The sequence below is a fragment of the Elephas maximus genome, chromosome 16 (genome assembly GCF_024166365.1).
Source record: "Elephas maximus indicus isolate mEleMax1 chromosome 16, mEleMax1 primary haplotype, whole genome shotgun sequence".
In the NCBI taxonomy this organism is placed as follows: Eukaryota; Metazoa; Chordata; class Mammalia; order Proboscidea; family Elephantidae; genus Elephas; species Elephas maximus.
The window spans coordinates 53151191-53178314 of record NC_064834.1 but is presented as its reverse complement, the minus strand read 5'-3'; the positions used below and the strand labels follow the sequence as shown (position 1 = coordinate 53178314).

The 27124-nt window shown below is 40.0% G+C and overlaps 1 protein-coding gene across 6 annotated transcripts in view; it reads right to left on the bottom strand.

Annotated features, from left to right (window-relative positions):
- Positions 1-9: 9 nt before the first annotated feature.
- BTRC (beta-transducin repeat containing E3 ubiquitin protein ligase) overlaps positions 10-27124 on the bottom strand; it is a 195320-nt gene continuing 168205 nt past the window's right edge. For 4 of the 6 annotated variants that reach the window (XM_049856132.1, XM_049856134.1, XM_049856136.1 and 1 more), the window contains 9 exons: positions 25505-25601; positions 24670-24807; positions 24079-24197; positions 22391-22640; positions 21775-21893; positions 20315-20425; positions 18836-18914; positions 7473-7665; positions 10-5210 (listed from right to left, as the gene is read on the bottom strand). In XM_049856132.1, coding sequence (XP_049712089.1) covers positions 7504-7665; positions 18836-18914; positions 20315-20425; positions 21775-21893; positions 22391-22640; positions 24079-24197; positions 24670-24807; positions 25505-25601 — 1075 coding nt within the window. In that variant the 3' untranslated portion in view covers positions 10-5210; positions 7473-7503. The remainder of the gene's footprint in view (positions 5211-7472; positions 7666-18835; positions 18915-20314; positions 20426-21774; positions 21894-22390; positions 22641-24078; positions 24198-24669; positions 24808-25504; positions 25602-27124) is intronic. The other 2 variants (XM_049856131.1, XM_049856133.1) reach the window with 1 other exon arrangement.

Here is a 27124-nt window from a genome sequence, read left to right as displayed (position 1 = left end):
ATGTGAGCTCCCTGGTCTATAAACTGGTCAAGTGGGATGCAGGGGAAATCCAAGTCTTCCCACCCACTGAGGAGATAGAAACACATTTAAACTCTGGGTTCAGGTTGGGAGCTGAGGCAATGGTGACCAGTCCACAAGTTACATCATTTCAGCTTCAATTCAACGCTGAACACTACATGCCAGGGACCCTGTATTTATTCATACTACCCTGCCCTGATTTATCTTGAAGTTGCTTTCTCCATGTCAATTTATCTTAAAAGTATTAAATCTGTTGCTGTTATGTGCTGTCGAGTCGGTTCCAACTCATAGCAACCCTACAGGACAGAGTAGAAATGCCCCATATGGTTTCCTAAGTTGTAATCTTTACAGGAGCAAATTGCCAAGTCTTTCTCCAGCAGGTACTCTCCTCTGGACATTGGGGCAAAGAGACAAGACACTTACAAAATTCGGTTTAATCTTATATTTGTAATTTAAGTTACTTTTTCTGAACAGTTAAAAAAACCAAAAACACTATATTACCATGATCCTAGGTTGTGAACATATTGGTACATTGACTACACATCACATAACATAATCACAAAAGTCAAAGCAGTCAGTACTTAAGGGTCTAGAGAACAAAGAGCTAAACCAACCAAAAGCTCTCCAGGAAGCTCACCTTTGCTGCTGGGCCCACCCCCGGAGCTGGAGTGAACAGAGTATCTCCCAGATCAGTATGGGTTGGGCTTGAGCGTTCGCTAATTTGGGAAGGTGTTAGTTTCCTCAGTATCCAGAGGTCTAACCCCCATAGCTGGTCTTCTCCTCCAGTGCCCCAAAAAGCAAAGGGGTAGAAGGGGAGTTAACATTTTATAATGCCATTTACTGCACTGATCCTTAACACACATACACATGTGTGCACACACCCACACACGCACACACCCACACCCACACACACCCACGCCCACCCCCAATCAGGAACAAAGGGAGTCAGCTGGGTTGGCTGGAAAGTATGTATCTTAGATGTCATCTGCCTCTAGGACTTTTTACATCACAGGTACACAACTTCCAACAGAAGGTGTTTCTAGATATCAATGCATTAAGTTTCATCATGAATCACGTAGCCATAATCATGCTTTTTTGGTTTCTCTCCTCAGCTCCAAGGATTCTGAAGTCACAAATGAACTACAGGTAAGGATAACAAAAAGCAAAACTCAGCGTGATCTCCCCTAAGAGTGTTGTCTTTCCAGCACTGATTATGTTGAGACTGTAGTTAAAGCAAGGGGCTCAGCTATGTGGGGGAAGGCCGGGGAGATTAGCCCAGCCTGTAGTCTTTGGGTGGACTTGTTAGGGATGAGAGTTATCCTAGGAGAGAAGAACGGAAGGCAAGGAGAAGCAAGGGCACCTTTTCATGTTCACCAGCTCCTGCAAAGTCTACTGAACTCAAACAACTGGGGTAAGAGATGAGGAATGTGAATCAAAGTCATATAGTAAACCTGATGGTCAAAGAATATGGTGGCCACAGGGGGTGGGTATCTAAGCATCCACTGTTTCACCTATAAGGACCTTGGATTCCTCAAAATCAAGCTTGCTGCCTAGCCCCTCAGGCCTGCACTATTCATGTTTGAATTGTTCCCACTTTAGGCAGGAAGGTATTACCATCTAAGGCAAATGAAGACACTAAGAAGGCCAACAACACCAAAGTGTCTAATCCAATTCTAGGAAAAAAAAAAAAAATCATCCTAATTATTTCCAATATTCCCCACCACCCCTTCATCCCAAGCCCTTTGTTTCTGTACACAACCAAGTGCTAAATAAGGGAGTAGCCCAACCACAGCTGTTTAGACCAGTGGGTACTAGGAGACAGCAAGGGAAGAGAGTGCATGTTTTCTTCAGCTTTTGATTGTACAAAAGGAAAATAAAAAGAATTTTTCTTACTCAAGCAAAAAACAGAATGATTTCAGGGTTTCAAGGTCTTTTTCAGTTTAAAAACAAGTTAGAGTTACGATAGCCTGACTTTATTACTTGTCAATAGGGTTCCAAAGAGAGCCCCTGTCTCTGAAGTTAGGAGTCACCAGAAAGAATTTTGCCAACGAACAAGTACAGAAGGCCCCCGTTCACAGTTAATGTCCACTTTCAAATTGCATCTAAGAAGGTATAAGAATGTTCTTAGCAGTAAAAATATACACGTGTAGCAAGGCATGCTATTTCTCTCTGAGCAGCTCCAGTGTGAACCGAGGGGTCATACGTGCCCATGACAGGGACAGGTGCATGCACGTGCACCTCACCAGCCTTTGAAGGGTTTCATCCCATCTGCATGAAAGGTTTGTCTGGCCTCATGATGGAAAGCAAACTTCAGTGAGAGGGACTAATCTACAACGGAGACTTTACATTTCAGAGCCAAGGGACACCTTCAGCTCCTTTTCTACCATTCCTTTAAGTGTGTTGAGTCTTTTTGTTTCTCTTTTCTTTTTAAAAAGGTCAAACTTTACATTTATTCCGGCCCAGCTGGGGATTGGTGATAATCAATTTCCACCGAAATCATGCAGAGATGGTAAGTAGGGTTTACCTTCTCTGGAAATGAACTTCTACTTACCTGATTATTTCTTCTACAATGAACTGGTAAATGACCCCCAGAGCTGAGAAATGTGAACGATTCAAGTTTTTCAGACCACTTAACTTCATTCCCATTTCCATCAACAGCAGAGGGGACAACTTGTAGAATATCCCCAGCTGAGCTGATGGCTCCAGACCTGCAGGGCCCACCCTCGATCTCATTTATGGTGCACTGGACAAGCTTCAAAACCGTCTTAGAAACAATACACCCTCCACTGAACCTCAATGGGACAGCCATACCCTGGGCACCAATGAAAATTCAATAGCTCCCACTTTTGAATAGCAGCATATAACAGAAGGGCTAGTCAAGTTATGGCTATTGGACATTTTCAAACAGGTAAAAATCCATGCCTCTTTCATGTTTGACCTGTGTGTGTCTCAGGACTGACAGCCTCCTGCCATCATCTGTAGCAAAATTCTTAATGAATCAAAAAGCCATTAATAGTCAAAAGAACAGACAAGAACCCTGATAGTGGCTAAATAGAAAGCATTTCTCCACAGCATTTGGGTAATTGGGAAGGCAATTATACTCACAAATTATTTTCCAAGCAAAGGCAAGTCATTACACTGGGAAATATTTGATGAATATAATTTGGAACTCAAAGCTCAAAAGTACTGATAAGCCAGGAAAGGAAAAGTGCATATGCATAACCTGTCCCTCTATACGTATTAACAATATTCAGTCTGGAAAAGAGGGTACCTTCTTGCAAATCAGAGGGAAGAGTGAAGATGCTTTCTTCTCCCCTCTCCATCTGGGGAACTAAAGGTGGCCTGGCATTGAGGTCACCTGCAACTCTCTCCCATTCTGCTGTCTTTACAGCCACTGATAAAAAGTCTCTGTCTTTTACACAACTGCTTTGATTAGGAATGGAAACAATGGGCCTGAATGCTCTGCTTCCAAGGGAAACTTGAGACTGCACTGTGGCCTTGGGGCCTTTGATGGGTGTGCCCATGCCATGTAAGATTGCTCCTGCAGGCCCACTCATGCCTCCGGGAACAAGCTGGGCACATGCTAATAGATTACCCTGTGCTCCCAGGTTGGTGTGGCAAATGTGCCTTTGTACCTGAAGCCCATTGGCTTGGAAGCCCATACAGCTGCCTTCCAAGTGGCCATGTCAGCCTGGCCATTACTGAGGTCCACTTGTTGAGGTTGTTCATCAACTGCGGAGAAACAGTTTTGGCTGGGGAGAGTGGAAAGCAAAATAAGGCCAGGAGGAGGAAGAAAAGGAAAGAGAAGGCAGTTTCTGCCCCATTGATAAACCCTGTGTGCCAAACTTCACCCTGATCCTCTCTCTGGCAGCTTTGCCCTTTTATAAATACTGGGTCTGGGAAAAGCAGAACATTCTGCAGAGCAAAGTTGAGATGGTTAGATTGATTTTTTGAGAGATGCTATTTACTTGTATAAGTGAAAAAAAAAAAAAAATCAGCTTTTACTCCTGACCATCTCTTAAGTGTGGTCTTATGCGGGCGCTTGGATGCTCACATGCCCTGATAAGGAAATCACAGACGTGAACCATTATGCAAAATGCACGGAGGGATCAGCCCTGGCCATTTCAAACCTTTCTGTAGGCTGAGCCTTGGCTGTGATTTAAGATGAAGTACAATGCTTTTTATTACACATCTAATCCTTAATGAGCGGAAATGCAATCAGCAACTCCTTTCCACACCCTACATGGAATCGAGGAGACTGCTGAGTCCAGGGAAGATGCAGCAATTGATGGAGCCCAGGAAATTTCTGCCCCTTTTCTTTTGGTAGGGGTGGGGGGAGAAGAGAGAAGTACAAATATGATGAGAATACCATGTCCAAGGATCCATTGTTGCCATATAAGGCCACTTGCAGCAAAAGACTGGATTTGAAATTTTGACTGAACTGCATTTAACTCTTCCAAGTGTTGCATGTTCTGGCTTATCTGCCTCATGCTAATTGAGGATATTCTCTTCACATACTTTGAGTGGAGCAGAGAAGCAGGCTGCAGAAGGGAGGGAAAAGAAGGGCAGACACCGAGAAGGAAGAGGAAGGAAAGAGGCCCAGATCCTCCAGTGTGCACGTTTTGGTTTCCTCTCCCCCTCTTGCCCCAGAGCCTAGACAGAAAGAGCGCTGTCTCCTCCTAAGCATGGTGGGACTGGGTTGGGTTGATCTTGCCAGGTGCTGGACACTACTGCAGTTCACAGGGAGACACTGGGTACTGTCTGGCTTGAAGTCACATCCCCTGTTTCCCAGAAGTGGGTCTCTCCCAGTAGGCTATACAGGGTAACTAGTTCTTCTGCTTAATGGCAAAGCAAGAGAGATTCTGGCAAAACACTAAATATATTTATAGGTCATCTTTGTCTGGAACCAAATGGGGAAAAACGGTGCAGAGGGGAAGAGAGGAGGGGGAAGTGAGGTTTAAAAGTTCCAATCATCCACGAAAGATAAAGACATCTTCTGATAGCAGCACTGATGCAGTCAGCTGTGCTGAGTAGACCGTCCTGGGCCGACTGCAGACCAACTGCGTCCCAACAGGAGTCTCAAAGCTCCGCTCCTCGGCTAGTCCGGGGAAACTGGGTAGTAGTTTGATTGTTACTGTTGTTGCTCATCCTGGCATTGGCAGATACATTAAATACCGCAACTTTAACGAGTCCTGTGTGAAAACAGAGCAAACAGTTATTAGCCCCTTTCCCTAAATTTCTTACTGTCTTGGAAGTACAGCCAGAGTGCTTCTTAGAAACGAGGATAGTGAGACTTTGTTTCACCTAGTTTGGACATGTTATCAGCAGGGACCAGTCCTGGAGAAGGACGTCATGGTTGAGTAGAGGGTCAGGGAAAAAGAGGAAGCCCCTCAACAAGATGAACTGACACAGTGACTGCAACGATGGGCTCAAACATAGCAACGATTGTGAGGATGGCGCAGGACCAGGCAGTTTTGTTCTGTTGTACATGGTGTGGCTATGGGTCAGAACTGACTCGATGGCACCTAACAACAACTAAGAGGAAAAGGACATTAACTTAGCTTGATTGTGAGAAATGCCTGGGGTCCTTCCTAATGCCCGGTTTGCCCATGCCACACAGGAACTTCTGTCAAAGGTTACATGCCTGTTTGGGATGTATACAAAGGGCTGGGCTCACTAACAAGCTCGGGGTCACGGTGCTCAAGCAGAGTGACTCTGCCGTCTTGAGACTAAGACTGACCATATTCAGCTTAGCATCAAGCTTTCACACCTGCTCCCAACAATGTAGAGCAGTCAAGGACAGCTCCAAGGTCTGTCCCTCAGTGGTGCCACTCACAGAAGCGGGGGAGTTGGGTGAAGCTGGACTGGTTGTTTGGCTGGAGGATACCTACAGTGTGGCTGCACTGTACTAGCAGTGTTTCTGGAGCCTTCAAGGACAGATGTGTAGATGGTGGCAGAAAATGCAGCCAGGAGACTGAGGCACAAATCTGAAAGTCATCTACATCAAGATGAAAGCTGAAGCAGTGGGAATAGATAAGGCAGCTGAAGAAGGGAGAAAAACTCAATACAGACCATTAGGGGCTGTCTATTTTTTTATGCTCTAGGCGTGAAAGGAGGAAAGATACATAAACAGACAGCCAGGAAGAATATTAGTAATGGTAAAATACCATAGAAGTCTAAGGAAGAGAAAGTTTTGGCAAAAGGAGGAGATAGGTACATGATGATTACAATATTAATAACTACTTTTTACTGAGGGCGTGTTACATGCTGGGCATTGTGCTAAAGACTAAGGATTTTATGTGTATTATCTCACTGCCATCCTCACAATAGCTCTATGAGGTCAGTACTGCAATCCTCATTTTAGTCAGGAAACTAAGGCTCTGGGAAGTTACTTGCCCTGTCTGAGTTGGTCAAGGAGGCTGTTGGGAAAACTGGGTAGTAGTTTGATTGCTACTGTTGCGTGTCCTCTAGGTTCCTTCTATGCTGTCTGTGAGAGTGGTGAGCACTGACTTGAGCCTGGCAGGGCAAGAACCATCCCACGCAGAAGAAATACCACAAAAATATGTGCAGAAAAGAATAGTAAACGTGTACTTATGCCACATGCACTGAGATGTGTGTAGAGAAAGAGAAATCACAATAGCAGCAATGGTGCACAGCAGCTGGCGCAGTTTTCCCAAGCTAGCGATGGCACAGGTCTGGGCGGTATTTTGTTCTGTTGTACATGGGGTTGCTATGAGTTGGAACTAACTTGATGGCACCTAACAACAACTAACAAGCGACAACGTGTGTTTGAGCTGGTTAGGGCTGACATCAGGTACGATCTGAATATACCATAAGACAGCCTGGGTACTGGAGGATTTTTCCTGCCTCAGAGAGAGGCTAGAGATCTGTGTAGGACAATATACAGAGTTCTCACCAACTTCCAGAGACTTCTACTTCCAAAGTGAAAAGACAGGTTTCTTCCTTTTTGGAGGGGAGTGAGGATAAGCATAAAAAAGCTAGCTTTTATAATCAAATGACGCTAACAAGGCAGAACTATGAGATTTTTTCCGTTTACACATTAGATTATCTACTTGGCTCAAAAGGGCTCTTATATAGGTACTAGTTTGATCTGGGAACTACCAAAACCACAGGCTTTTGTGTCATTACTCTTAGTTTTCAAACTGATTCAAATCTCATTTTATTTTCAAAACAACTCTATTAGATAGGGCAGGAGTTACTAGTTCCACTATACAAGGTGGATCCCAGAATCATCTAGAACTGAGGCTGGCTCCCTTGATGAAAGGCAGTATCCAATGTGGCAGCCCCAGCGTTGTCTTCATGCTGTCTGTCTCCCCTGCTTTTCAGGATTTCCTGAGGCAACAGGCATGAGAGGGCTCACTGAGCTAGCAGCACTTTACAGCCAATATTCCATCTCCCACCCACAGTGCTGTGCACACAATTCTTTTTCATACCTGGGCAAGTATGAGGTCAGTGTATGATTATTTATCTGGAAATATAGGTGTATGTTCGAGAAGGGGAGCGGGGGGGTTCAGCTTGGGCAGCTGGATCATTTAGGAAGTCCCAGATGAGGATTGTGTCATCATGGGAGCTACTGACAATCTGAAATTCATCAAACTGGAGTCGGAAAACTCTTCCAGAATGCTCCTAAAGAAGCAGAAACAAAAATTTCACATTATTGACATCTGCTTACAGGACCTTTCCTCAGGGACCTAGGGCCTCCCCCGCCTCCCCCACAGAAAATATAGCTTGATACTTGATCCTTCTCACATTGGTAGCAATAGGCAGAACAGCATGAGAGGATAAGAATCTGAACTGCTCAAAATCAAAAGGATACAAACCCAGCAACATGTCAAAAGAAGTCTGTGCATGTTGGGGGTTGAGTTTGGTGTTTTTTTACTCAGTATAATATATCTGAAATTCATCTATGTTGTTGCATGTATCAATAATTTGTTCCTTTTTATAGCTGAGTAGTATTCAATTTTATGGATTTACCACTGTTTTTTATCCATTCACCAGTTAATGGACATTTGAATTGTTTCCAGTTTTCAGCCATTATGAATAAAGCTACTATAAACAATTGTATACAGATCTTTGTGTGGTCACAGGTTTTCATTTCTCTGGAGTAAAGACCTAGGAGTGGGACTGCTGGGTCATATCGTAAATGTACATTTAGCTTGATAAGAAACTGCCAAACTGTTTTCTAAAGTGGCTGTACCGCTTCACATTCTAACCAGCAATGTGAAGATTCTAGCTGTTCTGCATCCTGGCCAGTGCTGGATTATCAGTTTTTAAAATTTCAGTCATATCGTTATATGACTTTATCGTTATAGCTTTAACTTGCATTTTCTTAATGATGAATGATGTTGCACATCGTTTCATATGCTTATTTGCCGTTCACATCCTTTTTGTTCAAATCTTCTGCTCATTTTTATTGTGCTTATTTTTACTTAATAATCTATTAACTTGTACTCCTGCCCCCACTCCATTGCTATTATAATCCTTTCTAAATGTAACACAGATCATGTGACTCCTGTTTAAAACATGCCGATGTTGTTGTTGTTGTTAGGTGCCGTCGAGTCAGTTCCGACTCATAGCGACCCTATGCACAACAGAACGAAACACTGCCCGGTCCTGCGCCATCCTCACAATCGTTGTTATGCTTGAGCCCATCGTTGCAGCCACTGTGTCAATGTGCCAATGTTACCTGGGGTAAAATTCACAACTTTTAACACAGTCTTCAAGGTCCTACCATGATATGGCCTGTACCTCCACTACTGCTCTAAATTCACCCCTAACGTTTTCCTCTTGGTCACTCTGTTTCAATTATATTGGTCTCCTTCTTGTACCTCAGAAGCATACTCCAGCAACTCAGGGCCTTTGCACTTGCTGTTTCCTCTGCCTGGGTCACTCTTCCCCCATATAACTAAATGGCTTGTTATTATCATGCTTAAATATCCTCCAATCAGAGAGACTCTTCCTGATTCCATTATATAAAAATAGCTCCCCCATCACTCTTTACTCCCTTAGCCTGATGTTTCTTCTTAGAACTTACTACGCCCCGACACACTAACTTTTTATTTTATTATTTCAAGCTTAAAGTTGCAAGAAGAGCACAAAGAACTGTATACCTACCCTTCATCCAGGTTCCCAAACTGTTAACGTTTCTCTCTCTACACACACCACACACACACACACACACACACACTTTGTGAACCACCTGCGAGTAAGTTTCAGACAAGATGGCCCATTACTTCCAAGTGCTTCAGTATATATATCCTAAAAGACAAGGACACACCTACATAGCCATAGTGCCACTATCAAAGTCAGGAAATTAACATTAATATAATACAATCACATAACCCACAGAGCCCATTCAAATGTTGCTAAAAGCCCCAACAGCAAATGCCTTTTATAGCCTAAACAAATAAACACCTCTGCTTCTTTTTCTTTAGAATCCAATTCAGGATCATATGTTATATTTAGCTGTCATGTCTCTTTAGGCTACTTCAATCTGGTATGTTAGTTAAATCATTATCACATAGCAGATCTGAAGCTGAAGCCAAGAAGGACAGAAAATTATCAGAAAGGTATTTGGAATTTTGTTCTCATAGATGCCTTACTTGTTTTCCCCCCTGTATCTTAGAAATAAATACCTCTAGGTCACATTAATCATGCTGTCTTGTTCAGTCAAACTGAATTCCAATGATAGCTACTTTAAATTAAAACTGTGATGAGATGATAAATTTCATGAACAAAACGCTAGCTAAGAAAAAGAAATACCTTGAGTTTTGATGGGGTGGTGGACCTAGGGCCTCTAGGTGAATGCTCTTGTAACTCTCTACAGGCTATCTTTTTAATCCTTCTGCATTGATCCACTACGATGCAGAACTACAGAAAAACGTAACTATTTCTTTTCCCTCGATCAGAACACTGTATGTATTCTGTACTTTTTTTTTTTTATTGAGCTTCAAGTGAACATTTACAAATCAAGTCAGTCTGTCACATATAAGTTTATATACACCTTACTCCATACTCCCACTTTCTCTCCCCCTAATGAGTCAGCCCTTCCAGTCTCTCCTTTTGTGACAATTTTGCCAGCTTCCAACCCTCTCTACCCTCCCATCCCCACTCCAGACAGGAGATGCCAACACTATTCTGTACTTTTAAGGAATTTCTACACAGTGGAGCCACCCTGCCCTAATATACTGATCTGGCCCATGTCATTTTCTGTGGAAGCCTGTCCCCACCCCAAACATATTTTATGAAATGGTATCAGAATCCTACTTGTTAATGCCAGTGTGGACACATATAGACCCCTGTACACCAAAGAACTTAATTCCTAACTCAGTAAAATTTTGTTGGGGGCCTTGGTGGAATAATAGAGACAATATTTACCATCCTACCTTAAATAACTAGTGAACTGGACAAAATATATGAAATGGCTGTTTTCAGTCATGAGACAAAAAACAGTGCAGGATTGTGATCTTTGGGGGAGGGAAAACAAATGAGTAAGCTGTACATTTCCTCGGCTTTCTGCCTAAAAGCACATTACAGATTTAAGCATGGCAGTCTTTCTGGTTGAAGAGATAGAGGTTGGAGTTTGGAGAGATTGAGGTAGGTGGCTGGAAGATGAGGATAGAGTTGTAAAAAGGAGGGAGCTCTGCAGAAAAAGAGCTCCAGAAATCTTTAGAGGGGTCCCCTTGAATCTTTGCCAAATATTTAAGATATGCACATGTAAAATGAAACTTTAAGAGGCCAGGCAAAGAGCAAACAGGGAAAACAAACTGGTTTTTAGAACTCACATAGGGATGGGAATTACTTGTGTTCTTACTAGCCAAGATAGAAAGTTCTCATTGATCACTCAGATAATTCAGTAGAGACTCCAGGAGGGCCATGACTTAGAGGTGGAGCCAAACTATCCCTAGAAACTATTCTACACCTGCCCCAACAAAGCATAAAAATCAAGCCTTGACTATATCAACCTGAACTTAAAGTAACTGCCAAACAAAACAAAGCCCAACATTCTTTAAAGAAAGACTACAAAATCTAGATTCAAACACTCGACAATGTAACATTCACAACGTCCAGCACTGAGTGGTCTACAACTAGAAAAAAAAGCAGACAAAAGAAACAGACCCAGAAATGATAGAGATGATGGGGTTAGGAGACAAAAACATTAAAACAGATACTAACCTATGTTCATGCATTTAAAGGAAAACCTGAACATAGTAAAGAGAGGGTCGAAGCCATAAAAAAGAACCAAATGGAACTTCTAGAGATAAAAAATACAGTATCTGAAAGGAATAATTCACCAGATGCAATTATTGTAGGAAAAAAAAAAAAGAATATTAAAACTTAAAGACACAGCAAGAGAAGTGGCCTGAAATGAGGCACAGAAAGAGAAAAGGCTGTGTGTGTGTGTATATATTGTTCTTAGGTGCTGTTGAGCTGGTTCTACCTCATAGCAACCCTATGTACAACAGAACAAAACACTGTGCCATCCTCACATTGTTATGCTTGCGCCCACCGTTGTAGCCGCTGTGTCAATCCCTCTTGTTGAGGGTCTTCCTCTTTTTCATTGACCGTCTACAAAGCATGACGTCCTTCTCCAGGAACTGATCCCTCCTAATAACATGTCCAAAGTATGTGAGACAAAGTTGCTATTGCTTCTAAGGAGCATTCTGACTGTACTTCTTCCAAGACAGATTTGTGCGTTCTTCTGGCAGTCCATGGCATATTCAATATTTGTCGCCAACACCATAATTCAAAGGCATCAACTCTTCTTTGGTCTTCCTTATTCATTGTACAGCTTTTGCATGCATATGAGGCGGCTGAAAATACCACAGCTTGAGTCAGGTGCACCTTAGTCCTTAAAGTGACATCCTTGCTTTTTAACACTTTAAAGAGGTCTTTTACAGCAGATCTGCCCAATGCAATGCGTCTTTGATTTCTTAACTGCTGTTTCCATGGGTGTTGATTATAAAATGTAAACAGATCCAAGTAAAATGAAATTCTTGACGTCAATCTTTTTTCCGTTTATCATGATGTAGCTTATTAGTCCAATTGTGAGGATTTTTGTTTTCTTTGTGTTGAGGTGTAATCTATACTGAAGGCTGTAGTCTTTGATCTTCACCAGTAAATGCTTCAAGTTCTCTTCATTTTTAGCAAGCAAGGTTGTATAATCAGCATAATGCAGGTTGTTAGTGAGTCTTCCCCAATTCTGATGCCCTGTTCCTCTTTATATAGTTCAGCTTGCTCTGTCAGTTTGTCATACTGTGGGGGCTTGTATGTTGCTGTGATGCTGGAAGCTATGCCACCAATAATCAAATACCAGCAAGGTCACCCATGGTGGACAGGTTTCAGCTGAGCTTCCAGACTAAGACAGACTAGGAAGAAGGGGTGTGTGTGTGTGTGTGTGTGTGTGTGTGTGTGTGTGTGTGTGTGTGTGTGTGTGTGTGTGTGTGTGTGTGTGTGTGTGTGTGTGTGTGTGTGTGTGTGTGTGTGTGTGTGTGTGTGTGTGTGTGTGTGTGTGTGTGTGTGTGTGTAAAAAACCAAAAACCCCATTGTTGCTGATTCAGTTCCAACTCACAGCAGCCCTGTAAGACAGGGCAGAACTGCCCTATAGGGTTTCCAAAGAGTGGCTGGTGGGTTCAAAGTGCCAACCTTTTGGTTAGCAGCCAAGTTCTTAACTACTGAGCCACCAGGGCTCCATATATATATATGTAAAATACATGAACAAAATCTCAATGACCCGTGGAACAAGATTATCAAGTTATCTAATATGTGTAACTGAAGTCTCAGGAAAAGGAAAGAAAGAAGACAGAAGAAATAATGGCTAAAATACTTCCAATTTGATAAAAACGATAATAAATTTACAGATCCTATAAACCCAGTGCCATCGAGTCGATTCTGACTCATAACGACAGATCCTATATGCTCAAAAAATCTCAAGCTGGAAAAATACAAAGAAAATCACACCAAGATATATCAGAATCAAATTGCTGTAAATGAGTGATAAAGAGAAAATCTTAAAAGCAGCCAGAGGAAAAAGACATTAATTTCTTGTCTAAAACCAAGGCAGAAGAAAACAGAATGACATCATTAAAATGTTGAAAGAAGCTGTCAACCTAGAATTTTTTAGCCAGCAAACATATCTTTCAAACATGAAGACAAAATAGACATTTTAGATAACCAAGAGTTAAGAGAATTTGTTGTTAGCATACCTGAATATACAAAATGTTAATGAAAGTTCTTTAAGGAGAAGGAAAATGTATCAATGGAAGCTCGAATTTACACAAAGGAACGGAAAGCACCAGAAATAGTAGATACATGGGCTGAAAGAAACTGTTTTCTTTTTTTCCATTTTAAAATTTCTTTAAACGGTAGTTGATTAAAAAATAAAAAAAGGTAGCCGATTGTTAAAAGCAAAAATAACAAAGTATTGTGGCAATTATAACACATGTAGAAGTAAAAACTATGACAACAACAGCACCAAGAATGAGAGTGAAGAAATGGAAGTATATTGTTGTAAGTTTCTTACTTATACATGAAGTGGTGTAATATCATTTGAAAATAAACTGTAAAAAATTAAAGATATGAATTGTAAATCCTAGATCAACTCCTCAAAAAAATGAGTGCTATAACACAATCTAAAAAAACCAAACCCAGCCCACTGCCGTCAAGTTGATTCCGACTTATTGAGACCCTATAGGAAGGAGTAGAACTGCCCTGTAGGCTTTCCAAGGAGTGCCTGGGCAATTCTAACTACTGACCTTTTTTTGGTTAGCAGCCATAGCTCTTAACCACTACGCCACCAGGGCTTCTAATAATACAATAGTGGAGATGAAGTGAAATCCTAAAAACTATAATCATGCCAAAACAAAGCATGAAAACTAGCGAGACAAAACAAAGAACAAAAGAGAAAAGTAGAAAAATAAATAGTGAGATGGTAGATTTAAACTCAACAATATAGGTAATTACATTAAATGTAAATGGTTTAAACACTCCAATTAAAGGCAGAGATGGAAGGTTCCTGGGTGGTGCAAATGGTTTGCACTGGGCTGGTAAGTAAAAGGTTGGTGGTTTGAACCCACCCAACAGTACTGCAGAAGAAATAGACCTTGTGATCTGCTTCTGTAAAGATTACAGGTGAGAAAACCCTATGGAACAGTTCTACTCTAAAACACATGGGGTCTCCTAAGTCACAAATCAACAACAAAAACTAAAGCAACAACAAAGGCAGAAGTGGTCAGACTGAATACAAAAGCAAGACCCAACTATATGTCGAATATAAGAAATTAATTTTAAATATAAACATACAGGTCTGTTAAAAATAAAAGGATGCAATAAGATATACTACACAAACACTAATCATAAGAATGAATGTATATATTAACATCAGATGAAGTAGTCTTCAAAACAAACAATATTACAAAAGACAGAAGAACACTTTATAGTGTTGAAAAGGTCAATTCATCACTAAGATGTAATTAACAAACCTAAGTGTGTATTGTACCCAATAAAAGAGCTTAAAAATATACGAAGCAAAAACTGCCAGAACTGAAAGGAGAAAAAGACGAATGCAGAATCACAGTGGGAGACTTCAATATTCTTCTCTCAATAACTGGGAAAACAAATGGAAAATCAGTTAAGCATAGAGAAGACCTGAATAACATTATAAACCAACTTAACTAATTGACATTTATAGAACACTCCACCAGACAACAGCAGAATATACATTTGTTTCAAGTATACATGAAACATTCATTGAGACAGACCATATGCTGGGCCACAAAACAAATCTCTACAGATTTAAAAGGACTGAAATCATACTAAGTATGTTTTTTGACACAAGGGATTTGAATTAAAGATTAATAACAGAATGTTAAGTGGAAATCCCTAAATACTTTGAAATTAAACAACACACTTCTAAATAATCCATAGGTCAAAAAAGCAATCACAAGGAAGTTCTACATCTACTTTGGTGAGTAATGTCTGGGATCTTAAAAGCTTGTAAGCGGCCATCTAAGATACTCCACCGGTCTCAGCCCTTCGGGAGCAAGGGAGATTGAAGAAAACCAAAGACACAAGGGAAAGATTAGTCCAAAGGACTGATGGACTACAACTACCACAGCCTCCACCAGACTGAGTCCAGCACAGCTAGATGGTGCCCGGCTACCACCACTGACTGCTCTGACAGGGATCACAATAGAAGGCCCCGCACAGAGCTAGAGGAAAATACAGAACAAAATTCTAACTCACAAAAGACCAGACTTACTGGCCTGACACAGGTCGAGAAGGGAGAGTGTTGACATGTCGTGGGGTTGGTAACCAATATCACAAAACAATATGTGTACTAATTGTTTAACAAGAAGCTAGTTTGTTCTGTAAACCTTCATCTAAATTAAAAAAAAAAAAAAAGATCAGATAATGCATTTCATTTGGCAAATCTGCTGCAAGATATCTCTTTCAAGTGTTAGAAAACAAACAGGTCACTTTTAAGGACTAAGGTGTGCCTGACCCAAGCCATGGGGCGGGGGGTGGTGGGGTGGTGGTGGTGGAAAGAAATAACAAGGGAAACTAGAATACATTTTGAAATAAAATGAAAACAAAACATTTCAAATTTTGGGGATATAGCTAAAGCAGTGGTTAGAGGTAGATTTGTAGCTTAAAATCTTCATATTAAAAAGGTATATATTTATTTATACTTATATAAATAAAAGGTATATTTTTATTTCTATATAAATAAAATAGTGGAAGACTTAATGCTTTTTCCCTCACATCAGGAACAAGAGATGGATGTCTGCTCTTACTAATTCTTTTTAACAATGTACTGAAGGTCCTAATCAGTGTAATAAGACAAGGGGAAAAAAAGTATCCAGATTGGAAAGGAAGAAATAAAACTATTCTGTATAATTGCAATGAACAGAAATTGAAATTAAAAAATAACTTTACAATAGCTTAAAAAATATAAAATACGACAAAAGATGTGCTAGGCTTTTATACTGAAAGCTACAAAATATTGCTGAGGGCAAGTTAAAAAGACCTAAACAAATGAAGAGGTATACTATGTTCATAGGACAGAAGACTCAATATTGTTAAGAAGTCACTTTTCTCCAAATTGATCTAGATTCAATAATAAGAAAACCACTGTCATGGATTGAATTATGTGCCCCCAAAAATGTTTGTATCAACTTGGTTAGGCCATGATTTCCAGTATTGTGTGGTTGTCCTCCATTTTGTGATTGTAATTTTATGTTGATGATTAGGGTGGGATGGTAACAACACCCTTACTCAGGTCACCTCCCTGATCCAAGGTAAAGGGAATTTCCCTGGGGTGTGTGTGGCCTGCACCATCTTTCACCTTTCAAGACAGAAAAGGAAAGGGAAGCAAGCAGAGAGTTGGGGACCTCATACCACCAAGAAAGCAGCACCAGGAGCAGAGTGCGTCCTTTGGACGCGGGGTCCCTATGACTGAGAAGCTCTTCAAGTAGGAGAAGATTGAGGACAAGGACCTTCTTCCAGAGCCAACAGAGAGAGAAAGGCTTCCCCTGGAGCCTACTTTACCGTGAGGAAATAAATTTCTCTTTGTTAAAGCCATCCACTTGTGGTATTTCTGTTATGACAGCACCAGATGACTAAGACAACCACTTAATTAAAAAATTGGCAAAAGATTCAAAGAGACACTTCATCATAGTAGATACATGACTGGCAAATCAGCACATGAAAAGATGCTCAACATAAAAAAAAAAAACCATAAGAGGTATGCAAATTAAAGCCACAATGTGGTACTGCTAATACTAGAATAATTAAAATTAGAGAGATTGTACAAAGTGTTGATGAGGATGTGCTGTAACTGAAATTCTCATACACACATACATGGCTGGACTGTAATGTTAACTGGTACAACTACTCTGGAAAAGAAGGTTGTCAGTTTCTAAAAATATTAAACCCATGAGTTGGAATTAACTCGATGGCAATGGTTTTTTTTTTTTTTAAAAACTATATGGCCCAGCCCTTCTGCTCCTGGGTATTTACTCCAGAGAAATGAAAGCATGTGTTCATACAGAGATCTGTATGGAAAACGTTTATAGAACAGCCACAGTCTTTAAGAAACTGACAATACTAAGTGCTGGTAAGGATGTGGAAAAAATGGAACTCATACACTGTGGGAAATGCAAAACGGTACAGCCACTTTGGAAAACAGCTTGGTAGTTTCTTTTAAATTTAAACACACATTTATCATAGGACCCAGAGATCCCATTCCTAGATATTTACCCAAGAGAAACGAAAACAATATGCACACACAAAAACCTGCATGGAAATGTTTTTAGTGGCTTTATTCAGAATCACCAAAACCTTAAAACACCCCAAATGCCCGTAAACTAGTGAACGAATAAACATCTACACAATGGAATACGCCACGCGTTACCTGAAAAAGGAACAAAGTACTACAGGCAACAACACGGATGAATCTCAAATGAAGTGAAAAAGAGCCAAATGTAAAAGGCTATATACTGTATAATTTCTATGACTTTTATAAGAAAACTTAAAAAAAAAGGCAAAACTACAGGGATACAAATCAAATGAATAGTTGCTAGGGGTTGGAAGGAGGGGACTGATGTGAAGAGGTACAAAAAAACTTATCGAAGTGATGGAAATGTTTATACATTGATTGTGGTGATGATTACAAACTGCGAAATCCACGGAAGTATATTAAAAAGGTGTGAATTTTGCTATATGTAAAAAAAAAACAAAACATCAAACCTGTTGCCACTGAGTTGATTCCAACTCATAACAACCCTATATGACAGAGTAGAACTGCCCCATAATGTTTCCAAAGAGCGGCTGGTGGATTCGAACTGCCAACCTTTTGGTTAGCAGCTGAACGCTTGCCCACTGTGCCACCAGGGCTCTGCTGTATATAAATTATACCGTAAAACCAGACTGAGATAAGTTGTAAGTGAATGACAGAACATATTTTAAAAGATGTAAGTAAAGCATGTCTGATGCTGAAAGAATAAGCTTTGAATCCAACGAGGAAGACGAAAAAATGTATCCCTTTCTCCTCCAGAAAAGAGACCATCTGAATGATGAGATTTAGAATTCAGAATGCTGGGCTTTATGTACTTCCTCTCATCATTTTCCTGACTTGTGCAAAAGATTCTATCCTCGGGGTGCCCCACCTAATCTTTATCTTCTAATGGAAGCAGCTTTTAATCTTAGGCCATTTTCCAATCCAAGCCCATGGTGAACACCAGGATGTAGAATTTCGTGCTTTTGAAGGTGACATTCCTCCAAGTGTCAAGATGTTCAGACAAGGGGAGATAAAGGGGAATAAAAAAAGGTATGATTCAGGTGGCTGGAGGCACTATCCCTTGAATAGGACACAGAACTAAGGGGTTGGGCGGGGATTCCCGCGGATTCCCATGGCATTTTTTGCAGGCACAGGTGTGCAGGTCCTGAGATCCCGGACAGGTTCCACCTTGGGTAATTATATTCTCTCTCCCTAAGTGCCCCCTGCTGTCTCTGGTGGATACAGAATTCTTATTCACTTCCTGTACTAAACCTGCGCAGAGTTGCTGCACAGCTGTTAAACAGCTGCCACACTCCTCTGCATATGGAGTCTCTAAAGCACTTCTGGATGAAAGGTGCGACATAAACATGGTTTATTGTCACATACAGGTTGCCTTTCCACTTAGCAGTAAGTTTTGTGAGGTCCTAACTATCAAATCCAGATCTGTATTCCATAGCACATCAACGTTTAATTTCTTCCTCCTCCTGCTCCCCAAGCCTCTTGAAACAAGGCGCTTACCACAAGGGTCCGTAGACACAGGGTCCCTGCAGGAGCACGAGGGTCCAAAGCAGCCACAAGGTCCCACACTTTTATTTTTCTAAAGATCAGAAAGGGGACAAAAAAAACTTACGTAGAAGCAAGATTAAGGGAACACAGGGGAGAAGGGCAAAAAGTCATGGCAGTAAGTATGTATGGTGAATACAGTTTATACGATAAATCTAGCTCACAGGAATACATATAAAACTTTTTTGTTTTGGAGACTTGGTTCTTGCATTCACTCTTGGGTAGAGCTTATTGGTCTTAACAGGGGAAAATGTATGTGATTTACCTAAGAACAAGTAAACCGGTTAGCTTTAGTCAAATCCAAGATAGGTAAATGGTAAGGTTAAACCATACTTTGGGGCAAAGAAAAGATCTTGTACATTAGACTTCTTATGATATAAGAGCTCACTTAGACCTAGAAATCTACAACTCTGCAGCATCTTCTTTCTGGTCGGTTCTATGAATGGCCCAGGACACATGTACCATTTTAAGAGCTCTGGAGTTTATATAAGCAAGCCCTCATATTTTGATTTAATTAAGAAAAGTCTAGCTCTTCCAAAAATCAATTATAGGTCATGACTCCTCAAGGAAAATAACAGACAAAACCCAAGAAAGGTGGGTGCAGATCAAAACCAAGGCAATGAGAAAATGTAACCTTAGACCTAGCTGGAACATGTCATCACACCCTGAACAACTTCCCAAGGGTAGGACAGTGATGGCTAACTCAAAGCAGAGGGAAAGCGCCTGCTATACTCTCTGCTGCTGGAGTTGACTTGATATATCGGCATAGCCATCTCAAGAACTAAGGTAATGCTGTAAGCTAGTTTCTAATACTAAAAAAAAGCTGCCAATATTTGAACTGTAGACTTCCATTCAAAATCAGGCACCTTGATAAGAAGAAATGATAAAGAGGGCTTTATAAGGGAATACATTTTTATGTGCTATGTGCTTCGTGTTGCTAGACATGGGCGTCACCCACAACATGAATGGATTCTATAACCCATGGACATTAGACTGAAGAAAACAAAGGTTACTGAACTCCTGGTAACTGACATGCTAGGAAAGTGATGATGAGAGCTACACTTTTAGGAATCACTTTCAACAAGATCAAAAATTCAAGAGCCTACCACACTAAGCTCCAAAGATAGTGCCCTTCAGTGTTTCAGTGTTATTAATTTGTCACCATTTTAGAGTGGGTTTATCCTATTCTTTGCTTTATAAGGCAAAAGAGACAAATATTTTGGTTATTAATGAAAAACCTGTGCAATTAAATGATTGGGAAGAATATTTTAGAAGAGTACACAAAGGAGAGGTGAATAATACATAAAAGAAATATTGTATCAAACTGTGTCTATGAAATCTATAAGCTTTTAGAGACAAGGAGAGGCTATATTTAACATTGAAAGGCAAGTGGCATAAAGATGTAGATTTTTTTAACCCTATTAGCAAACTCACCCATCATAGGCCCCACTGACTATCCTCTTGTTATCAAATCGAATACAGCGCACCAATTCTTCATGGCCTTCTAAGACTCGTAAACATGCTCCACATTCTATGTCCCACAATCTGGAAGAGAAAATTGAGTCAAGTGAATTTTGGTGAGGACTCAGGTCCATTTCTGAGCCTGGGATAATTTACCTTATATGTCTGTAAAGAACACACCAAAATAAAATCAATCAACGTTCATACAAAAATGTATTGCTTTCCATGTACTTTATTTCCTTTCTGCCATATAACTCAGGCAGAAAAAAAAAAATACCTGTAGTTCAAATATAGCATGTATTTTCAAAGCACAATGTTTTATATAATTCTATAACCAGGTTCTCCCAGGCATAAAAAGGATAAATGCAATGCATACAGTTGCCTGGGAAGGAAATGACCAAGACAAGAAAGTAATGCTTCCTGAAATCACTAATGAGAATGAGTTGCAGAGTGTCCATGATTTCCTGCCTCACAAAGCATCTCCACTTAGTCACTGAGACACTGGTTTCACCACTGCACAGGACAGTCCTTCTCATATCAGGAAGTGCAAAGTTCTCAAAAGCATTTATATATTAATTTATGAAATCATATGCTTTTAGACCAATTCAAGTGATTTCTAGAAATGATCATTTCTTTAGCGCTATCTTTTTTTTCTAATGGTTTTTTCAATCTCTTAGTACTTAATTGAAGAAAGTGGAAGGATAGACACATTTTCTGAATTTTAATTGTATCTGTGGTACTCATCTTTGTGGGGGAGAACACTAAAGAATACTTCAACTTGTGAAGTTTTCATAATTTCAAAGACAGGTGAACTCCCTGGCCAAGTATGCAACTTAGGCAATGCTAAGAAAACAAAACTGCACAATTTCTAGCAGGGAAACAAATCTTTCTTCTTTTTTTAGGACAGTGGCAAAGAGAAAGGCTTTTAGCTATTTATTAGCACTTTCCACAGGAGACGGGAAATTTAAAGAGAAGGGTCATCAACCTCCACCTACCTGCCTCTCTTGCCTGCTTCCTCATTCCTCATTCAAGTGGAGAAAAAGTAGTACCTTTTAAATAGGTCTATATAGAAACCCTGGTGGCACAGTGGTTAAGAATGTGGCTGCTAACCAGAAGGTTGGCAGTTTGAATCCACTAGATGCTATGGGGCAGGTCTACTCTGTCCTGTAGGGTCACTATGAGTTGGAATCAACTCAACAGCAACAGATTTTTTTTACATACGATGATAAAACTATTATAGGAAGGAAACACATCAACAAAGGCTCTGATGTGCTGCCCCTCTGCTTGGGGCAAACTTTTTACCCGTAAGAAGCTACAGAAAGGAAAAATATTTTATTATAAACATACCACAGTTAGGTATTTATATAACCTGTGTGAAAACACTGAATGGCAGAAATATTGATCCCTTCTGGGAAAGGGCACCTGCTGCTCACCTGATGGTATTGTCAGACGAGCCACTCACGACCAGCCTGTCTCTGTACTGCAAACAGGCAATGCCTCGTTTGTGTCCATTTAAGGTCCTTACAAATTCACAAGTACTTGTGTTCCATACCTGAAACAGAAAAAAGGATTTCGCAGTTAATCTGATACTTTTACCAGTAAAATTTATGGCAACTGGAGTCTTAGGGAAGTAGAAAACAGAACTGAACCCCTCGGGGAAGTCAATTTCTCAAACAAAACAAAACAAAAACATGAGAAGCTCCATTTATGACAATCTAGGGCTAGTTTGTACCTGCCTGCTATCACAGAAGAATTTCTCAAAATGATTTACTCTTAACGGGGTTAGTTTATCTTGCAAATAAATTTTCTTGGACCAAATTTACCCCTGCCTTCCTCACACTTACCACTATTTTTAAGAATAAAATACCTAATCAAAATTGCCTTCCTCATTACCCTTTTACAGAGACAAGTCTCTGAATTAAATATTAAGTTATTCTACAGTGCTGTTTAAATATTCAATTTCCCTTCATCAAATTTTCACATGAGCACTAAACCTGAGACTTAGGGAAATTGCTTATTGCCCAGTTTAAGAGATCTCAGGCTTCTTACTTTTATAGTCCTATCCCCAGATGCAGAAACGATGTACTTATCATCAAAGTCTACAACATTGACAGCAGCTCGATGTCCAACCAGCACCCTCCGGAGAGTAATGTCAGTTGGGGAGGCCATGTCCCATACGGCAATGGAACGGTCTTTGGAGCAGGTCACCATCATGCCATTATTAAAACGCAAGTGCAGAACTGCTTCACAATGGTGGATCAATGTGTTTAGCATTTCACCTGTATTTACATCCCACACTCTGGAACAAACAATATTAAGAAGGTAATCTGAGATTTAGATGGTACCACAATCTGTTGCCAGTATATGACCACCACCCCTACCCCGTTCACGATGAACTATTATAAAATTTCTGACATTCCACCTGATACCACTAACGAGACACATTTTAAACTGGGGATTTGATGAATACCAGCAGTATTAGTGCCCCACGGACAGTCCACAGGAGCCAGAATTGATACAGGCCAGGATGCTTCTGTAGCAGAATTATTTAGTACTGTGAACTTGGGCTTGAGGAACCTGGATCTTAGGTTTCATCACCCACATCAAGGCCCAAGACTACCTAGACTCTAAGTCTAAGCCCTCATTTTCATCCTTTGTATGGGGGTGAGGAATAGCCATCCCACTGTAAACATGCGCTTCACAGCAGTGTGGGACTCTTGGATAGCTCGAGAATTTTGTGTGATGATATACTTTACAGTAGTATTTTTGTGTATTTACTTTGTTTTTCATAACATTTTATTTGCTTTTCCAGTTTAGCCTCCTTTTTCAGAAAATCATTTTCTCCCTTATCCTATGATGTTAACCCACCCCTACAGTGTTTTGGCTTCTTTCATGTATTCCACAAGCACCAATAAATGTTAAATGTTGATAACCATGAGGACTGAATTAATTATGCCTTTAAGTCAAAAGATAACGAACAAGAACAGCATTCTCTATTCACAGAGGATAGCTTGGAATGGTAAACGTTTAACTTCAGAGAACAATGCAGTTAACTATTTTTTGTTTTTTGTCTAGTTTTTTAAAAAGAAGTTACTTTTGATACATTACGTTTGCTAAGTCCTTTAGCTTAAGGCAAAATTCCTAACAGAGGTTTCCAGCAGAGCTGCCTATACCCAGAACTCAAGCTACACCGGACTCCAGCAGCATAATGGCTGTGTCATCAAATCACTAACGCCTCTGGAAATTAAGGGCCCCCTCCCTGAGTGAAGCTCACAATTAAAAACTGCAGGGATGGCAGGGGAGGGGCTGGCAAAGAAAGAGCACTGCTCACCTATACATATTTTAAAGGAGATAATGCGTACCTGCACTACAGTTACAACCACCTGAAAGGCAGGCTTCATTCCATTCATGTCATTCCCCTGTGAGGTATTTTTTGTAAGGAATGCATGGTTTACCATAGACAGGAAAAGTTTCTACAACGGATAATTCTCCCAAATTAAAATAGAATGTGTAGTTTCCTTAAATGCGCAAAAATGTAAACTAACCTCAATCATTCCTAATCAAGTTTTCTAGTTCTAGATTGACACGAATGATGAGGGAAGTTGATGGTTTCTTCTTCTCTAGTTAGGACATTTTCAGAAGTATATTCTTGTAGACATATACAAAATTACTATCTGTGACAAAGAACAGGGTGGATCTGATGTTTCAGAGTTCAAAATTCATTTGAAATTTTCTACCTGACCGTGGAATCCGATGATCCGGTTATGATCACCCTCTCGTCATACTGGAGGCACAGGACAGAACCTGTGTGGCCTGTGAGAATTCGCTTGCATTCCAATGTGCTTTTATCCCAGATCTAGGATAGCAAACAAGATCCTTTTGATCACTGTGATAATGGGGGCACTGCGGAGACTTGCTAGCTCTATTATATGTTTGATCCCCAAAAGAATCAAAGCCCAGAGTAGTGTGGAATGCATTCTTTTCTACAGGTAAACTAAGTACCTATGTATACATGGTTTCAGTACTAAGGCAGACTTTATCCTTTTCATTAGGGAACAGGGTAGCCTATAATTACGTGAGGGCCAAAGGAGTAATGGCCCATTCAGTGCACTTCAAGAACAGAATTCAACCCTAGGACTGACCATCTGCATGGTCTTCTGGGGGAAGCAGATATGTCCTTTAAGGAAATGATTTGCTTTGGGAGTGGGAATGACTAAAATTATCACTTACTTTCCAGAAATAATGCTTAGAGTTTATGCTTTGGATTGCTTTATGATGTGGTTACCCTTGCCCCCTCAGCTACCCTCTGACGACTGAAGAGACCTCACCTTGATTGTGTTGTCTCGAAGGCCACTTACAATCTTCTGATCATCATACTGTAAACAGTAAACTCCTTTGCTTGTTTCACTTCGGCAATGGATTCTCTGTAAACTATGTCTTCCACATCTCCAATTAGATTCTATTGTCTGAGAAGAAAGGTGGTAACGTGGCAGTAATCAGGAAAGGACCAGAATCGAACTCTTATATTTCTTCCAGTCGTTAAAATATCATGCACAGCAAGCAATGACAAATGCTCAGTGCTTCACTCTGTAGGATATATACAACTTAAGACAAACTAAAAATATGCTTTCAAAAAGCCACTACCTAAATCTATAAAAAATTTTTCCATTTGCAATGTGATTAAAGATATAGTTTCTAGAACTCTCCTGCATATAACTCATTCAAGAAATAACACACTTGATGGAAAGAGATTGCTCAACAACAGAAGGCAAGCTATGAACCATGTGAGGTTATATGCTCAGTGCTCTTCTTAAAAATATGATGGCCATTTCTACCAGCGAACTTTCATGAAGAGCAAAGATATCTGAATATCAGTTTATAACTATAACTTTAGCAGTCTCACTGCTATTTTATGACGACATCATATATTCTTTCTTTCTCCCATCTATTTACCTGTTAGTAAATAATTTTTTAAACTTAAAAAATGTGCCTGGCAATTTACTAGATTTTATCTACCCTATGTTTTTTTTTATTCACTTTTTAAGAGATTGATTTTTAACCCCCATCAATAAACGTGAATGGATTCACTGTAACAATACTGTTACTGAAGAATGCAGCTGATCTTCTAGCATTTGGCAAACACCCAAACATACAGATTCTTACCTCGATGTCTTGTATAATTTTAGGATAAAGTGCTCTATAAAAAGAGTTGGGAGGCACAGTCCCATCAGGAGGTTTGTTTTTGAATAAATACTGTCCCCTAAAAAACAACAAATATTTCCCAATGAGAATAATATTATCATACATTTACAAGGAGTGCTTCTTTGAAGTGTTTTTGCAGTTACTATTCCACATAACGCCATAACTAGGCCTGCAGAGGTGTGAATTCAGACTGATTTCAGGAGTCTCATGTCAGAGTAACTTTCTGGGATCTAAGGAGCTCAACCAACATTGATTTTCTTTTTGGTAAAACATGATTATTTCCATGTAGAACATCAAAATAATTGTACTACTTGTCATTTGGTTTTTAGGAACATGAGTTTTTTCTGATTCAAGAAAACAAAGTATCAGCCCTTAAAAAAATATTGTAATATCAACAGATAAACTGATTATGTATAATCAGATTTCATATATTGGTCTATCAGACCTCTGTGTAGATAGATTTCATTGGCCTTATCTTTCAAAAATTCTGTTAGTAATGTTAACTACTACCTTTGAACTAGCACATAACCCACTGACTTTTCCGCACTGAGTAAAGCTGTGCCAACATCAGTGGAGCCTAGCATCGTGGGCAGCAGAAATGCGCATGTTGTAGAAAACATTTTTTCTAGGTCTCTATTTGTGGTTTTTTTTGTGTGTGTGGGTAAGGTATATTGGCTGCTCAGGCATCCAGGCTGCTAGTGATCAGTGTAGCTATGCTTTAAAAGGAGCAATTTGGTTCATTTCAACAAAAAACAAAGGGATCACAGGAGTGTCCAGCAGCAGGTAGGGCAGAAGATGAAAAGAAATGCCTAAGAGCACTGTTGCTGTCAAGTCTAAGGCATGAAATTGACTTTCACAGGTGTGTTCCTGGCTATGCACACACAGACATGCATTTTACTGCCTTTCCTTGATTCCAGTGAGGAACATTTGTTAACATCCCCTTCCTTATGACAGCACATCTCTGGAACACTCATATCCCAAGCTAGATCTTTGCTACAAAAAAAAACTCAGTAAATGGCAATCACTACCTGCTGGGTAAAAAATTTAATTCCTCATTCTGAAGTTAAGAACCCACCAAACACGGTGTGGAAGCTAGTAAACCCCACTATGGGTGTACTAACTGCTGCTTTCACTGGCACCGTGCCTTGTAAAGTAGAGACAGGCAGAAATGCCTCTGAGTGTAATCCTGGCACCAGAGAAATCATGTTTTCTCTGGGCCAGTCATCCACTCTTCCCTCTATAGCTCTATTACAATATAATTAATTGTTCGGTGTCTCCAGGAGTGCTTCTCCCTGCCCTCTCCCTATTATACACCTCGAAAATTAGTTGAGAAAATATCCTGTAAGGAAGGTAGATCATTCTAACTTCTATGTTAATACAAAAAGGGAAATTCACAATGAAGAAACTAAAATAATATAGTTTTGAAAAAGGAACTAACAGGAGCAAGAAAAACGATATACCAATGTAAAGAAAAGTACAAACAGTGCCCATTTATGAAATAATTCTGGTTTAAAGGTACATTCTTAGTCTATAAATATCTTCAAATAAACAAGTACTCACACAGATTTTGAAAGATTTTAA